A 17,604-nucleotide genomic window follows, 5' to 3' on the forward strand; every position below is an offset into this window, starting at 1 on the left:
AAGGATTATGCACAACTCCACTTCTTAAATTGCATGTTTTTGTGATTTTAAATTTTTGTATATTGTTTTTAAGTGTTTTTATCCTATGTAAACCGCCCAGAGAGCCTCGGCTATGGGGCAGAATAATAATAATAATAATAATAATAATAATAATAATAATAATAATAATAATAATAATAATCTGTTCAGATGAAAATGAGCAGAGTGGGGAGCCTTCCCCGAATGCTGCTGCCAACCACAGGGAGAAAGGCAACTTGCTCTCTAAAATGCAGCACCAAGGAGAATTCTGGGATACCTTTCCCTGACTTCGCACAACATGACCCTCCTAATGGAGGAAAAGTGGGGAATGTATTTTTGGGAGAGGGGATTCAGGGCTGCCCGAGACATTTTGCAGCCTGAAGTGAAGGACAAGTTGAAGTCCCCATTCCATCTACTGAAGCCAACTGGACTGGCAGTTAAATCTTACTTCAACATTGTGATGGGACAACATCCTCCATCTTGCTTGAGGGCTGGCTTAGGGGTGCAGGGCAGGATGCCTAGAAGATGCAGCTCTGCCTTCTTACAAAAGGGAACAGCCAGGAGGCTGCCACTGCTTCTGCCTCCACACCAATCAGCATCTACCGCCTGAGCCAAACGCCTCACTCTGCCTAATGGTAGGGCCATAGCATAGTGACAGAGCACATGCTTTGTACACAGAGCATCCTTGGTTGAATCCCAGGGATCTCTATTTAAAAGGATCAAATAGCAGCTCATGGGAAAGACCATGGTCTGAGATCCCAGAAAGCTCCTGCCAATCAGTGTCAACAATACTGAGCAAGATGAACAAATGGTCTAATTTAACATAAGACACCTTCCTATGTTCCTACTCCTGGTACATAGACCAAAGTGAACAGTATAGTACATTCCCTATATCTGTAAAGTAACTGCTACGAAAACACCTAATACTGGCCTCATCTACACCAAGCAGGATATTGCAGTATGAAAGTGGTATATAAAAGGCAGGAGCCACACTACTGCTTTATAGAGGTATTGAAGTGCACTGACTACTGTTGGGGCCCATTGACACTAACCATATACTGCTTTCATACCGCTATATCCTGCTTGGTGTGGCTCCTGCCTTTTATATACCTCTTTCATAGTGCAATATCCTGCTTGGTGTAGATGAGGCCACCGTTTGCTTTTATTTCTATGAACACAGCTTTGATGCTTAGTTACCCCTAAGATTTTGTTTTCACGGTTGAAAAATATATATTTTATTTAATTTAAAATATTTCTGGGCTACCTTTCAGGACAGGAAGCCTCCAAAGGTGACGTACAACATGAAAACTCACATCGTAAAACGGTAAAAATAGCAACAACGTTAAACATTCTAAAACAACAACAAACACCAGCATAAGACAAAATCTACAACGCACAACTGCAGCTACAACCAACTCCGATAAAACACAATTGGAGAAAGGTCAGAAAAAAGCAGCAAGTTTTCAGGGATGTTCTAAAAAGTCTGCAATGATGGGGCTGGTGACCATGCTATCTCCTGTCTCAGAGGCAATATGCCTATATGCACCAGTTGTTGAGGAACATGTGTGAGAGGGTGCTGTTGCACTTATGTCCTGCTTGCGAGTTTCCCATGGGCAGGTTGGCCACTGTGTGAACAGAATACTGGACTAGATGGACCCTTGGTCTGATCCAGCATGGCATTTCTCATGTTCTTAAGCCCAGCACTGTTAACGTATGCGCACAATCCAAAATGTACCACACGGTAAAAAGCCAGTCACACTACAGTTAACACTAACTAGAGAGAGAAAGAGAGAGAGAGAGAGAGAGAGAGAAGTGGGTGGGAAAAAGAGACAGAAGCAGAGAAGTGAGCATCCCAGCCTAGTTTGGTCCTGGTTACGCACATCACTGGCTCTGGCTCTGGCCCTGTCCACTGCCAGCCGACAGCCCCTAACAGATTACTACTGTGGGAAGGCATTCCTCAACAGAAAAGAGGTTCCCAACCCCTGGCCTTCTTCTTGGGCTGAGTTCTGCTTAGCCATGGATTCATGGGGGTGAACTTGCACCATCTTCTGATTGGAAGACTTTAGGCAGGGTCAGCTTTGTTTTTAATATACGTACAGTAGCTAGCAATTTTTAGGTACTTTATAAACAACAAGAAGAAGACACCTTGGGCTTCAGTGCACCCCCTCTGCAAAATGGGAAGAACAATTAATTTGAGTGATATGGAAGCTGCCTAGGAGTAACAGGAATTTTGCCCTCTTCCCTTCAGATGATATTATTTATTTATTTATTTATTTATTTATTTATTTATATAGCACCATCAATGTACATGGTGCTGTACAGAGTAAAACAGTAAATAGCAAGACCCTGCCGCATAGGCTTACATTCTAATAAAATCATAATAAAACAATAAGGAGGGGAAGAGAATGCAAACAGGCACAGGGTAGGGTAAGCAGGCACAGGGTAGGGTAAAACTAACAGTATAAAGTCTGCACAACATCAAGTTTTAAAAGCTTTAGGAAAAAGAAAAGTTTTTAGTTGAGCTTTAAAAGCTGCGATTGAACTTGTAGTTCTCAAATGTTCTGGAAGAGCGTTCCAGGCGTAAGGGGCAGCAGAAGAAAATGGACGGAGCCGAGCAAGGGAAGTAGAGACCCTTGGGCAAGCGAGAAACATGCACTGTGATTATTCAAGGATGAAGGGTTTTATGACTACTTTGCATGATCCAGAGATGAGCCCTGTTATCCACATATCAAGTCATGGGTCAAACAAAACCGCTCAAACCATACAGGGCTCTTGTGAGGAACTCCTGAATAAGACAATTGATAGAATATTTATAGTACAATTCTGTGCATGTTTAGACAGGAAAAAAAGTCTTCAACTCCTAGCACTCCTCAGCCAGCTGCCTGGGTGTGCTGGGAATTGTAGGACCTTTTTCTGCCTAAGCATGCATAGGATTGCACTGTTGGTACATTAATATTATTCTCTGGTTTTACCCCTGCCTCTATATTGTACATCGGTGTAGAGACCTGTTCTCTCATTCCTTGTAAAGCACTATATAACACAGCAGTATGGACATAGATGGCGCTATATAACAATCAATCAATCAATCAATCCATACCCACTGCCTTTAATACACAGAGCTCAGATGTTCTGTAGTAACCAATGCACACATGTTAGAAGTATGCGTTTTGAAAAACTAAACCCAGTTATACTGGAGTCTAGCTTTCTCAGAAGGTCCTCAGATTTCTTTGCAAAGCCCCAAGACTGGACTACCATGTATAGTTTAAACTGCTGTATTTAGAAAAGGAAGGGCACGCAGAGAGGAGTTCTTAGAAGACGCGCTAGCAATACAAAGATACTTTCACTGGTGACCTCCAAAAGCTTGAGATTGGGAGCTTTTCATAAGCCCTCTCCCTTTGGACTGGCATTTGCTAGCCAAGGTTAAAAAGCTCTTAATCAGGAATGATGGCTGATTGAGCCTGATTTATTAGGTCCTTAAAATAGCAATTTTAGAAACACAGTTTATTGATTTGCTTCTCCTAAGGAGAAGGAGGAAAGAGGCAAACACACCTGGGATCAGCGTCAGTTCCAGGCTTGAGGGAGGAGGGCTTGGGCAAGATGCCATCAGCCCCCCCACACACATGAGTAGCCCCAGCTCATTGCTACTGCCATGTCCTCTGGGCTCAATCCACACCACTGCCTAGAGCAGTGGTGGGGACCATCTTGCCCTCCACTCCTACTCCCATCAGTCCCATCCTGCATGGCCAATGGTTGGGGTGACGGGAGTTGGGAGTCCAACCACATCTAGAGGACAATGGGTTCCCAAGCTCTGGTGTTGAGAGTCTAGAGGGCGAAGTGAGTGGCGGCTCCTGCTCCATCTCCTTGCTCTTGTCACTGCTCACTTACTTGGTGAGTAAGTGAGTACCTCTCTACTTGGAGAGGTCAGATGAGCAGGCAGCGATAGTAAGGAGAAGTAGCAGGACCATGCAACTCTGGGCACTGGCAATGGGGGGGGGGGGTCTGGGCAGATGGCCATTCCCACCTTGTGTGCCTTGGTAGAAAGTAGTAGAAAGGTATTAAGTAAATAGGTAAGTAAATACATACATACACCCAGTAGTACAAAACCATGTTTTAACTTAAAAGGTTCAGCTTAATGACACACTGTCAATCCTAGCCTTTGACTGGGAGGGAGAAAATCATATATTTTCTAAAGTATAGTGGCTAGAGAGCATTGCACCTGGAGAGGGAAGACGTAGGCTGCATTGTATGCCTGCCACAATTACATGCAGAAAAAGCACAGAAAATGCTTCTTCTGTCTGTCATAGAGCAGCCCTCATGGCTGGGCAAAGGCCTGCTGAAATCTCAGAAGCTAAAGAAGTGGCTGAATAAAGATTGCCAGTAATTGCGAGTGGCACTGCTATGCACATCACGGCTTCTTGTCCCTTTCCAAGACTAGCAAAAGAAGTGACATATACAGAACAGGAGAAGTTATGGACATTTTCTCAATTCACATAATCCACACAAGTTGCAGAATTCAGCTTTTCTTAGATCATAAACCTAATTGCCGGGGACAAAACTCTAGTGTTCTTAAAAATGCAAGGTGTGTTTAGCCCTAGACAAATCCCCACTATGAAGTTTACTAAGTGACCTTTTGCCAGTCACTATTTCTCAACCAAACCTACCTCATGGGGAGATTGTGAGGATTAAACTGAATAAAGTGTGCGCGCCCCTTTGTAAACTGTCCCTGATCTCCTTGGAGAAAGAATGGGATACAGATGCAATATAAGAATAGCAGTAAAATAAATCTCTCTGTCTAAGATTTAGGGCAGGCTACAACTCAATGGCTGAGGAAGGATCTGAAGCCAAATTTCCTAGGTTCAAGTCCAACTTTCTAACCCTATAGGCTCACAAAGCAAAATTCAAGATCTCATAATTGACAAGCAGCAACACAATCCTTATCTAATCAAGAAAGCGCCCAGGAAGAGAGGTTGTCATTAGCATGTTGCTATGTTAAGAATTCCCATGTTACACATCATGGAAACCAAGGCTGTAAGCAAGTTACCCCAAGGGCAAGCCAGTGAGCCTATGATTAATTCCTTGCATGGTATTTGCCCTCCTGAAACCCAGGCCAGTCAGGCACTTACTCACCCACTTCATACAACGGTGCCCTGATTCTGCCATTCAGGAATCCACACTTCTGTTGATAGGTCATTTCCTACATATTAGCCAATAGTTCACAAAAAAATAAACAGCATAACTATGGCTATTCTTTTCAGTTCCATATATGTGCCCCAGGGAGATTCAGAATGGTTGCACATGAGTACAGAGTCTTTAATCTCTAAAATGAGGTGATGCCAGATATGCTTAATACAGTCAGCGTTATATAAATTTACATCATCATCATCATCATCATCAAGATGCCTAGAAGTTACATACTTTGACCTGACCCCATCTCAAATTTCAGATGTGATTACATGCAGGCGGAGAAAATACACGCTCAAAACAAATGCACAAGGCACCCATTTTTATTTCTCATGTCCTAAATGTGAACCCTGATACAGAGACTGGGTTGAGCACAGGCTCAAATTATACCCTGCAAGGCAAGGGAAATAAACACACTGCAACTGTCAGTAATATCTACAAGGTAAAGAATTTTAAATTCTTCCTTTCTATCACTCTCTTAACCACTACACCAAAAAGCAGATCACAGCTATTCCTATTTCACAGATAGAGGAACCAAGGCTGAGAAGGAACGAGGCTGACAAGCCTCTCTCCAGCGTGTGTTGATAATGCACACACACACACACACTATGGCATTCTCACCGTGAGATTCCTGTCCATCTTGGGTCGTGCACGGCACTTCTGCCGGGCCATCACTGCCCCGGCCCGGCGCCACCGTCTCTCCCACCACTCAGCATTGTCGTTCCGCACGCTTGTCAACCAGATGCAACGAGGTTCAGGCAAGCTGCAGTCCACCCCAACAGCTCGCTCAAAACGCCAGCCTTTCCCTGCTCGCGCCACGCTCCACACTGCTTTGCCCACCACCGATATGCCACGATGCGGCGGGGCTGGAGGGCGTGGGGATCCCCGTGGCCCGCCACCACGGGGAGCCCGATCCCCCCGGCTACCTTCTTCTACCATTCCACTCTCAAGTGAGAAAATTCCTGGTGAAGCTGAAAGTGATAGAGCTGGCAAATCAGAACAAATTTGGATGTATCAACAAAAGGGTTTTCAAGTGGGATCTCAAATCCTGATGCCAGATTGGTTCGGTTCCATCCAGACTCTTTGGACGGTAAAACACAGCTTCCTCCTTGACTGTTCTCTGAACTTCAGCAGGAAGCCTGCCTGCTTGTATATTGTTCTTCTCTCCTATTCAAAAAGTTGCTCTCGCTCTCTCAAGTCTTTCGTCTCATGTATCATTGGGCAAAATGTTGATTTCCAAGTCCAGGCATGCCAGATATCTGTGCATACATACACTCAAGAGAACACAGCAAATGGCCTTGGAATACCACACTCCTCTTCCTACGGCAGGCGGAAACAGAAAGGGAAAAGCCCCGAGACTGCACAGAAAAAAGTAATTACATGGGTAGAAGTAGTGGAGGAGGAGGAGGAGGCAGCAGCAGCAGCAAATTCTCCCCGATGGGAATGAGATGGATGCAAATCAGAGAGACTGGGTTGTGACTTGACAGCTAGGCAGACAGAAAGAGAATAGAGCTTCACTCGCTCACTCAGCACAGACAGCCCTGCAGCTGCTCTGAGCTATCAGGCCATCTCTGCCCCACCCCTCTGTGACCCAGCCCACTCCAGCTGACACCAGCTCAGTGTCCACCATGGACTGTGCTGGGGGGAGAGGAAAGAGGTAGTTGCAGTTTGCTGGCATTATGCTATTCTAAACCCCTGGTATTTCTTCTAAATCGCAGCATGAACGCACAATTTCCCTTCCTTCCTTCCTGAACTTACTTGACAAAGCTTGAGGGCTCACCCGCTTGCCAGAGAACGAGGGAGGAAGGGAGAGAGAGAGAGATAGGGGGCAATTTCCCCTTGTTTCTACTCCCTGCTTCATCCCAAGCGTTGAAGAAACTCAGGGTAGCTTCACTATTCAATAAACAACCACAGGCCAAATTTGGCATGCTAGCCATCAGGGCACTTGACACCACAGAAGCAACCTTGTTTATGCGAGAGGAGGGGAAAAAACAGCCTAAAGCACACAAGCTAGAATATTTAAAACCCACCATAAGAGATTGAGGTATATATGTTCGTTTATACAGCACCATCGGCATGCATGGCTGGGATGTCCCTGGGATCCTGCCCTTAGAGGACAACTGGATACACCAAAGTAATTAGGTGTCTAGCAGCAGAGCTTGTCCGCTGCCTTCATGGGAAGCTGCTTTATACCGACATAGATCAACTGGTCCATCTAGCTCAGCATCATCAACACTGACTGACAGCAGCTGTCCAAGGTTTCAGGCAGGATTCTTTCTTATCCCTACCTGGACAAGCCAGGGATTGAAACTGGGGAGCGACTGCCTATTTACCTCCTATTCAGGGTAAACATCTACCACCTCCTACTGAATTAAAGAGCACCAAGACTCTCCAGAGAGATACAGAGAGAACCCACTGGGTGACTTTGGGCCAGTCATAGACTCTTAGCCCAACCTACCTCACAGGGTTGTTGTTGTGAGGATAAAATGGAGAGGAGGAGGATTATGTACGTCACCTTGGGTACGTACATGGGTACGTACACCTTGGGTACGTACTCCACCTTGGTCAGGATATAAAAATGCAAAATACATAACTTTTTCAGATAAAGGCCAAAACAGGAGATATGTTTTAACTTAGAATCCACCCAGACCAGGTATTTGAACCATTTTTTGTATTTATTTAGGGAACTAAACAACCAGAACGTGCAGTCATTTAATAAAGAATGGGAAATTATGTTTCTGTCTAATGAGATGACCCAATTTATCTGACTACCCTTTCCACTAGCTACCTTGATCACCAGTGTTTTATTCTCTGGTCCTTCTCCACTAACTCACTTTCTCCACTCTCCTTCTTAACTGACGCTCCCCACCTGTCACTCACTCGGACTCCACCCAACATTCCATCTCACTTTCCTGGTGTTATGTTGCAATGGCATTTGGTAAAATCACAGAAGTTGGTAAAAAGGCAGGTTCCTACCAAAGGAACTTACAATATATCAAGCTTCTTCTGCAGAATATTTTTAAAAAAACAACCAGGACTGCCCAAACCTTTAACTACAGTGCAGGGTGCTTCAGTGTGGCAACCTGACAGAAACACAGCATGCTATGAAGATCCTTGCAACTGCATGGGTGGATTTCCATAACACCATTCCTGTTAACTCACCAAAAGGATCCACAAGGCAAGCAATGCTAGGCAATAGAGCTGGGGATGGAAAACTAACACAGAGAAACAGCTTGTTATACAGACAAGGCCATGTTAAGACTTTTCATTCACTAGATTTCTAGTCCATGGTGAGGACAGAAGAGAGGGCCATGGCACTCTGAGTAATATTTTAAGAGAATGCATTGTCCTAACAACGGGGAGGAGAGCATACAGATTTTGGGAACAAGAAGAAAACAAACAGCAACTATACAAATCACAGGGAACTCTTGATCATGAGTGGGCAGCTCCCAGAAGACCATGTCAGCATGGTCAATGGTAAAGAGTGGAAGTCCAAAACATCTGGAGCTCTACTTTCTGCTCGCCCCTGATCTAGATGAAGAGAGGTCTTTGGCAGAGAGGATCTTAGCATATCCATGTCATGGAATCCTGCCAGAACTATTCTTGTTTAATCTGATCCACCACAAAAATTAATTAACAACTTTCTATGGGATGAGCTTCTGCAGAAGGGAAGAAAGAGAGTGGGCACAGGAGCGAAGAGTGGCCCCTACCTGTATATGTTGGCTATACCTAGTGGCAGGCATGACCGCAAGCCTTGGGTTCATGCACTCTTCCCCACATGAACAACATTCAATACTATAATGAGAACCTGGGCATATGGTGCATAAAGTGTCCAGGCTCCACTGGCACAGTCTGTCAAAGGTAAGAAAGCAGTGGACAGACCACGCAAACCATGACTTACTCACATGTATACAAATATACACGTATTATGTGTCACTGCAATAATTTTTTGTTTCGTTCTTGCAGAAACCAGAAAGCTGTAACATTTATACCAGCACACCCATTTCAAGTTTACTCCTCTAGAGTCTCTCGATATCTCCAGCCCCAAAACTATATAAAAAAAGATCATCATAAAGTCCTGCCTATTTTGGCTGCTGTTAAGCCAGGAATTCTAATCCTTGGAGCCATTTGCTTGAGAATTTTCATAGGATACTTTAAGCTAATAATAATAACTATCTTAACCCTAGCCAACTTCGTAGTGTTTTGCTTTCAAATTGTTACCTACCCCAAGTGACGCAGTAGACCGAAAAATCAGAACATTTAAAAATATTTGTACAAATCATAAACATTTTTGAAACATGAAATAAAATGGCTTCATAAAAACGCTTTGGCACAAAATTTATTTTTAAAAAGAAGTTATTGTTATTGTATTCACCCCCCAAAGTTTCAGGATGAAGCAGGTCATGAATTAAATAAAGAAGTTACAATGGCTGAATAAGGCAAGATGGGAACACGAGAGAGAAGAGTGTTTCGATTGCCTCATTCAGCGTTTTAAGAGGATCAGCAAAAGATGGGATTTCCTGTGTCCCCTTGTGCCCCTCCCATGACACATATGGCAATGTTGAAGCTAAACAAGTGCAAAAAGCCCCCTCAAATGGGAAGGAGGTAAGAAGTGTTTCACTTTTTGGTGAAGCTTTGGGCATACAAAAGCACAACCATCTTTCTCAGCTTTGTCCGACCTCTGTAATCTTTATTCCACTCTATTGAGGCAGAAAGACACATACAAATGATTATTGGGAATATCCTCACTTCTGGGGGACATAAGAATAAGTTAACTCATTCACTGCTTCCGCCACTGCCCTCCTGCAGTATCAGTACCCTTGGGGATGCTACTCTGAGACTAACAAAGAAATCTTAGCGCTGCAGGCGGGTACAATTCTATGGAGGCAATCTTGTTTAATGAGCTGGAACTAGCCGGCTGTGTGTTTGGGGTGGAGGGACGGAGGATGGGAGGAGAGGGAGGCAAATGAATGGGATGTGCTCCATGTCTAACACCAACCCAGCTTGTGCGGTTCCTCTCCATCCTAGAGAGGGGAGGCTACTGAGCTGGAAAGACACAGGATAAGGAAAGCTCTTCTTCACTGCTAAGAAATCACTGCTTCGATGGCTTTTTCCGCAGACAAGGTGGTATACAAATGTTAATAACTAGGCTTAATTTGGGCTCACCAGTGTTAACCTCTGCAAGGGCTTTGTCATAGAACAAATGTGAACTAGTAATGAAGAAGCAAATCGCCCTTGGAGAACATGCAGAACAATGTTCAGTAAGCACTGAAAACAGTCGTAATGTTTTTAGAGCAGTGATCCTGATCAGGGAGTGCCCTGCCTGCATTCAGTCCAAATATACCTTTCCTCTTCAGGGTCAAGCTGTATTTCTTCCAGAACATTTGAGAACTACAAGCTCAACCGCAGCTTTTAAAGCTCAGCTAAAAACTTTTCTTTTTCCTAAAGCTTTTAAAACTTGATTTTGTTCTGACTTTATACTGTTAGTTTTACCCTACCCAGTGCCTGTTTACCCTACTCTGTGCCTGTTTGCTTTCTCTTCCCCTCCTTATTGTTTTATTATGGTTTTATTAGAATGTAAGCCTATGCGGCAGGGTCTTGCTATTTACTGTTTTACTCTGTACAGCACCATGTACATTGATGGTGCTATATAAATAAATAATAATAAATAAAAAATAAAAATAAGAAAAAACGGCTCTACAAGTTTGAAGCATAAGCCAGCTGTGCACAGGCCTGATTGGTTGGTGTTCTGTGATCTCACTAAGAAGCTACCTCCCTGCCAATCTCCAAAGCTGTTTATCCCTTTTAAAAGTTTCCTTTTGATGACGATGATGATGATGTGCAAATGAACATGAGCAATATAAAGGTTTGTGCTGGGCTTTTAATTTTTTTCGAAGAAATAAAGAAAGGATTAAGGCAATCTGCGGAAGCACTAGGAGAAGCAAGGCTGACAACTGAACTAGTGTTTGATTCACTCCTATCACTGATATGAACGTCTGTCATTTCAGTTGCAAAGCCAGGCTCCTCTGCAGCAGCTGAAGGATCCACCATGAGCTCGCTTTTTATATTACATCTGGCTTCACCTTGCGTAATTAGGGAGCTAGGCCCATGTATCTGTAATTAAGAGTTTTGACTTCCAAGGTCTAATGTGCTATATAACCTTTCAGCATGCCGGAGTCCCAGTACATCTCATTTTGTTAATAGCAATCATGGTGTTCAAAATGCTTCACATACATTTTCTCTGTAATCCTTACAATGTTCTTATAAAGATAGCACATTGCAGCCACATTTTAAATCGTGCGTGTTAAAAAAAAACAACTGGGATGGAATACAAATGTGAAGGGATACAGATGGGCCAGCAGCCATCATGCGCATCTTTCTGCTGGTTGCTCTTATGTATTTATCTCTGTTTCATTTATATTCCACTTTTCCTCCAAGGAGCCCAAGGTGGTGTATGTGACCTTCCCACTGTCCATTTTATCCTCACAGCCACACTATGAGGTAGGTTAGGCTGAGAGCCAGTGACTGGCCCAAAGTCACCCAGTGAGTTTCATGGCAGAATGGGAAGTAGAACCAGGCTCTCCCAGGTCCCAGTCCAAACACTTTAACCACTATACCACACTGGCTTTCTATTTGCCATGTCTGGAACACATGCAGGAAAACTGAGATTCACAGTCTTGCTGGGAATAGAATCATAGAATAGCAGAGTTGGAAGGGGCCTACAAGGCCATCGAGTCCAACCCCCTGCTCAATGCAGGAATAGTAAGCTTTAATTTCATGTTCAGTTCATTTATGTTTCTAGCCCCATGGCTACTTCAAGGGGGAGGGGGGAGTTTCTAAAATAAAATAAAAAACTGAAAATGTAATCTACAGACTAAGAGCTTGGGGGTAGACAAATAAGTAGCACTCTGAAGAGGCATTTGGCAAAAATGTATTCACCACTGTTGGTTCTACAAGGGGGGTGATGATCAAACCAGCCAGGTTGGCTTCATATTTATGTTGGAACCTGAGTGTTACTGCTTCATTTTGCTCCCTACACAGACATACAGGCTGCCCCACTTCCTCCAACCACAGGTGCTGTTAGAGGGAGGCACAAAGAAGCATTCCGGCCATTCTAAGGACCTAGGAGAAGCATGAAAAAAATATATGAATGCGTTAGGAGAAATACCAAGAATTGTTGGGATAGCAAACCCTGTCCTCGGAGAGCCAAGGACTTTATCACGCACCACACATTCTCTCCCCACCCCTGCTGTGTCTTTTTTGTCTTACAATTCTCCAGTTTTCCTCCACACACCCTAATCCATTTCAAAAGTACTGAAAGAATCTTCCTCACAAAATTTGCTAGCTATGAAAAATGATCGCTTCCCCTGCTCCAAACAAAGATGTACCAATTTTTTTAACATACTCCACATTTGCATAAATATTAACTAAACTAAATGAAGGCTTAACATTTAACTACTGTACTGTTCACATTGAGGACCATTTTACACACAAACGCTGAAATCCTGTACACACTTACCTAGGAGTAAGTCCTATTGGAACCAATGGGACTTATTTCTGTGTAGATATGCCTGGGGTAGCACAGTAAGCAAAGGTAAACTCCAGTCTGCCACCTTGCCAGCTAAAAGTGTGCCTCTATGATGTGTTCACAATCTACATTTTCAAGTGTACAGTTAAATAGAGATGTTGAAAAAATTTGCAAATGAATTCGGATTTCTATGAATCTGACCTGCGGATTCCGCAGTGGACCAGCTTTTTCCAAGAAATGTTGATTCTGCAGACTTGTTTTTCACTTTTGTGGGGGGATTGTGGTAATGTGCATTTGTGCTAATTCAAATTAACTAATATGCATCAGTGCTAATATTCCAAAAACAAAACAAAACTCATCACATCACCTACATATTGGTTGATTAGTGCTAATACAAATAAGCATAAATAAGAACAAAATTCTGGCAAAATAAAAATAAAGATCTGATTCTACCAACAAGCAGGCAATGGAATAGAAGACACCTGGCAATCTGTGAAACGGTGGCAAAACTGATTTAATAAAATCCATACATTCCTATGTTTAAGAGATCTCAGGCATTCAACTAAAAGTTTAATGTGTGAAAAGGTCCTGAAAGGGGTTAAGATGAGGAGGGAGTTCATCTCAATGCCAGGTCCAGATTGTGCAAAGCCCATGGCCAAGATGCCTGTAGTGGCCCTCCTTCCGGAGCGGGACCAGTCTTCCTCACCACTGTCATCACTGCCTTCTCCCTCTGGGCCCATTTGCTCTACTGCCCAGAACGAAAGGAAAAGGCAAAGGGCGGCTGCTGTTCCTTTCCTTTGCTCTTGCCACTTATTGTCAAAGATTCTGCAATGTTGCAAAAAAACAAAGCACTGGGATGGACATGACTTCCTATTGGGGTCAAAGCTTATTTTGGGGTGCACAACCCTAGTTCTTTATAAAGGAGTAAATATATAGACAATTATTGGCATTGGGCAGCATGCATGAAATAAACTGGGTCAAAACAAAGCACTGAGGTGGATACAATGCTGGATCAGTATATGAACTGTGGCAGCCAAAAGCAATTGGGAAACTGTCCCATTGATGTGTGGGATTGTGTAGCCAAGCTCTGAAATTTAAAGCTGAATAGAGTCACATTATGATAACGGCGTTTAGCTGGAACCAGGGTTCAACAGGTCTCAGAACCTGTTTTCAAGCCTAGCATTAATTCTTGAGCATACACAGAGTGCCACACTCACAACTGAGAAGGTGCAACCAATCCCCACACATCTGGAGTGACGGAGCTAACCTTGCAGCCAGCAGTCCTCGTTTCAGAAATTGCAGCCAAATTAGGGATTCATGGCAGTGTGCTTTTTAATAATAATGCTTAACATTTATATGCCATATTTCGAGTGTTTAAAACACTTTGTGTATTTAAGATGCTGGCTACGTGTTCCATTTATCACATGAAAAGAAACCACATATAAAACCAGACATTAACCCTATGCATCCATCCTGATCGGTTCAATTTTCATGGTACGCACCAGGAAAGTGGGGCCTGAGCAATCAGGCTTCTCAATTATGGAGGAGAGCCTATGTTTGAAGAACTCCTTTCTTCAAACTTTCCCCCAATGCAGAGGAAAGGTTTCAAAATGGAAGAATGGACTTCAGGCTGCAGGTGGCAGATCACATTTTTAAAAGTATCCCTCTGCCTGCTTTCTAAAAATTCTAACTCCCTATAAGTAGAAAACTAAAAACAAAAGGGAGAGAGATGGGCTAGAACCACTTTCCCATGCACTGATTTTCTACATACAGAGAGTTTTTACATAGAAAAGGACTCAAACCTAACAACTCCTATATTTCTCCTTCCATTGTTTATCTAGGTAAGGCTTACCTTGCTTACCTTACATCACCTTTAGAGGAGAGTGCCTGTTTGAATTAATTTTCCCTAAGGAATTGGAGAGGGAAGAACAGAAACAATTAGCCGCTAAAGAGAGATCAGATAACCACAGATAAAATGGAGAAAGACTGCAGCTTTTATTATCTACCCCAGTTTTCTCTGCCTGTCTTAGGGAGCTGCTACCCTTCTTCCCTCCAGCTGTTTACCAAAACATGCCCTCCTGAGCATTTTTTTTCTACCTGCAAGGGAAACAATCCATATTTCCCCACACACACATAGGTAAAAAGGCAGCTGGCAGCCATTCTGTGGAGGAAAATAGCTGGAAGCTAAGAGTTAATACACAGGTAGGAAACCTGGTGCCCTCCAGATGTTTTATACTACAACTCCCATAAGTAGCCAGCAAGGCCAATGGGCAAGGATTATGGGAGTTGTTGCTCAAAACACCTGGGGGTACCAAATGGCTTACCCTGGGTTAAGCAGTCCCTTTACTGCTGGTTTTCCTCCACTCTCAATCACAGCCTCCCACAACTGTTTTTCTTTCTTTTTTAGTGTTCCACATGTCTGTTGTGTAATGCTTGCTTTGGCTCTTATTGAAATGATAAACTGGTACCTGGACCACACCACTTTAAACTGCTTGACAGAACATTCCTCCATAAAAAACAAATAAAATAAAAAATCTCTCCACATAAAAAAACAGAACATCTGGTAGAAGTATATGCTAGAACTCTCATCCCTGACATATAATGTAATATTGTGCGGGGATTTGTTTTGTACATTCACCCCCACCTGCAGTGTGAAGTGGACCAGCTCAGGTACAGATTTTTGCCACCCATTTGCAAGCACAAATTATTTCACACATCAAGTAACCTGCAGTGGTGTCTTCACAAAACCAAGCAGAGGGCTGTCAAAGTGGCTTCCCTCACAAAACCAAACATGGCCGCCCTGCTGTCATGGGCATTTCTCTCCCCTATCCCGTCTCTTCCACCACTTTCCACTTCACTGCTACCATCAAAACCAAAAAAGTCTCCAAACACACCACTTCTGTTTACATGTGAGGCTCTTCCCTGCCTGATTCAGGATAGTATATGCAAAACCACAGCCTTGTGCCCTGTTCCAATTCACCCCCATTCTTTTTCCCTCACATGTCTCAACAAGCCCAAGTTACAGAGCCTGAGGAACAAGGCAAGGCCCTTTGCCTCTGCACAGCTGTCAGCGCTGACACAAGAGGGCTGAGCAGGGAGGGGATGAGGCAGAAAACCCTTTGTTTCCCCAACTGTCCAACAAGACTATTTAAAGAAAAAAGCAGCAGCCACACTTGAAATGCAGGGAGCCTCTTTTCCACCTATATGTTTGTAGCTCAGGCCTAATGTTCAGCACTAGCCCCACTGAACATTTGTATTTTCTGGTGAAGCAGCACCTGGATGTACTAAAAAAAAAAATTTACTATTAGGGACAAAAGTAAAAAGATCATATAAAAGTTTCCTCAGTAAGCAAGAAACCAAAAGGAACTGTGGTCATACTAATACTTGCATTACAAAAAAAAAAAGTATATGAATTATTACTTATGGGGAGTGGAGATACAATAAAAGCTGTAACTAAATGTATACAGACACGAACATTCAAAACAAATAAATCCATCCAGAATGAATGAGTATAAATAGATATAGGAGTCTTGTATGCATAGTTAAGGTACGTGAAAATTTAGACTGCTGTGTCACAAGTTGTCATGTCATAAGTTCTTCTCCATTCAGCGGTGCCACTTGAAACACCCAGCCATTTTTTATAATAGATTCCCATTTTATAAAGAAGTTCTGTGCTCTGAAATATCTCTCTCTCTCTCTCTCTCTCTCTCTCACACACACACACACACACACACACTCTCACACAGAGTACTGAAAATGTTAAACAAAAATCCAGTTATTCTCCATACAGCAAAACTAACCGTGATCCATTGCATTGGAATTGATATCTATCTTGCTGAACATAACAGGGAAAAATTGACAAGGGAGTGAAGATTTCTCCCTCACCATCACCCACCACAAGCTCTGAACCACAATTTAGCAGTGCTCAGTGTTCATTGCAAAAAGGAATGCTAAGTGTGCAAAAACCCTGCGCCACACTGCACATTTTTTAATGAATGCATATCTGACTTTGTGTTGAGACAGAGAAACTACAGAAGGGTGTGAGGCAGGATTTAAGGTGTGGTAACTGTACTTAATTTTGAATCAGGAGGAGTCATTATGGCTCAGCCAGAAAATTTGCTTTCAGTGCTAGAGGGCTCATCTCTAGAAGCAGGAATTCAGTAGCAAAAATGCTTTCAAAGAGTGCCTTCCCCTTAATCATCACTGATTAACTATACTTAGCTCCCCGCATCATCTGAAAGAAAGATGGGGTTCCATCTCAGAGGGGGTAACATTCATATAAAACCAGGGCCCAATACCTTGCATTTCAGAAATCAGAAAGTGCATTCATTTCCTAGTCAATTTCTTTATTCTCAGATTTCATTTCAGAAATTAAAGTCTGCAGCAGAAGACATGATATGGAGAATGGCAGGCTAAGTAATGTTGTTATCCTTCAATTTCAGGAAGATGGGGTGGGGGAGACAGAGCACTGAAAGTAGGGATACAAGAGGTGGTAGCACTGATTTCACTGAGACGTGTCCTTGGAGATGTACACCAAAAAGATACAGTTTAAAACCCGTTTCCTCTTTGAAGCACCCTCTCTCTTGATTTGGAGTGCTCCAGTACTCCTCCCTTAACTAAAAGAGCAGGCAAAAGTTAAACCCTGAAGGCTTGGGGTACTCTCCCACCTACGGTATAGATCTTAACAGCTTGAAACAGGAAAAAGGTCAGGCAGTGTTCATCAGGGCAAATTCTACACGCAGGAACGCTAGAGCAGCTGGACTCCTTCCAACATACTTGGGAGTTTTGCACAGGAGCGCCCTAAATAGACAGTCATGCTGAGAGAAAGCAGAAATTTCCCAGAATGCAACTCCACCATCAGGCATCTCTCTCACTCT

At 43.2% G+C, this 17,604-nt stretch overlaps 1 protein-coding gene across 1 annotated transcript in view; it reads right to left on the bottom strand.

Moving 5' to 3' along the window:
• ARHGAP23 (Rho GTPase activating protein 23) overlaps window positions 1–6,138 on the bottom strand; it is a 119,791-nt gene extending 113,653 nt beyond the window's left edge. The window contains exon 1 of the mRNA XM_063138531.1: window positions 5,821–6,138. Coding sequence (XP_062994601.1) covers window positions 5,821–6,138 — 318 coding nt within the window. The remainder of the gene's footprint in view (window positions 1–5,820) is intronic.
• Between the last annotated feature and the right edge of the window lie 11,466 nt (window positions 6,139–17,604).

The sequence above is a fragment of the Elgaria multicarinata genome, chromosome 11 (assembly GCF_023053635.1).
Source record: "Elgaria multicarinata webbii isolate HBS135686 ecotype San Diego chromosome 11, rElgMul1.1.pri, whole genome shotgun sequence".
In the NCBI taxonomy this organism is placed as follows: Eukaryota; Metazoa; Chordata; class Lepidosauria; order Squamata; family Anguidae; genus Elgaria; species Elgaria multicarinata.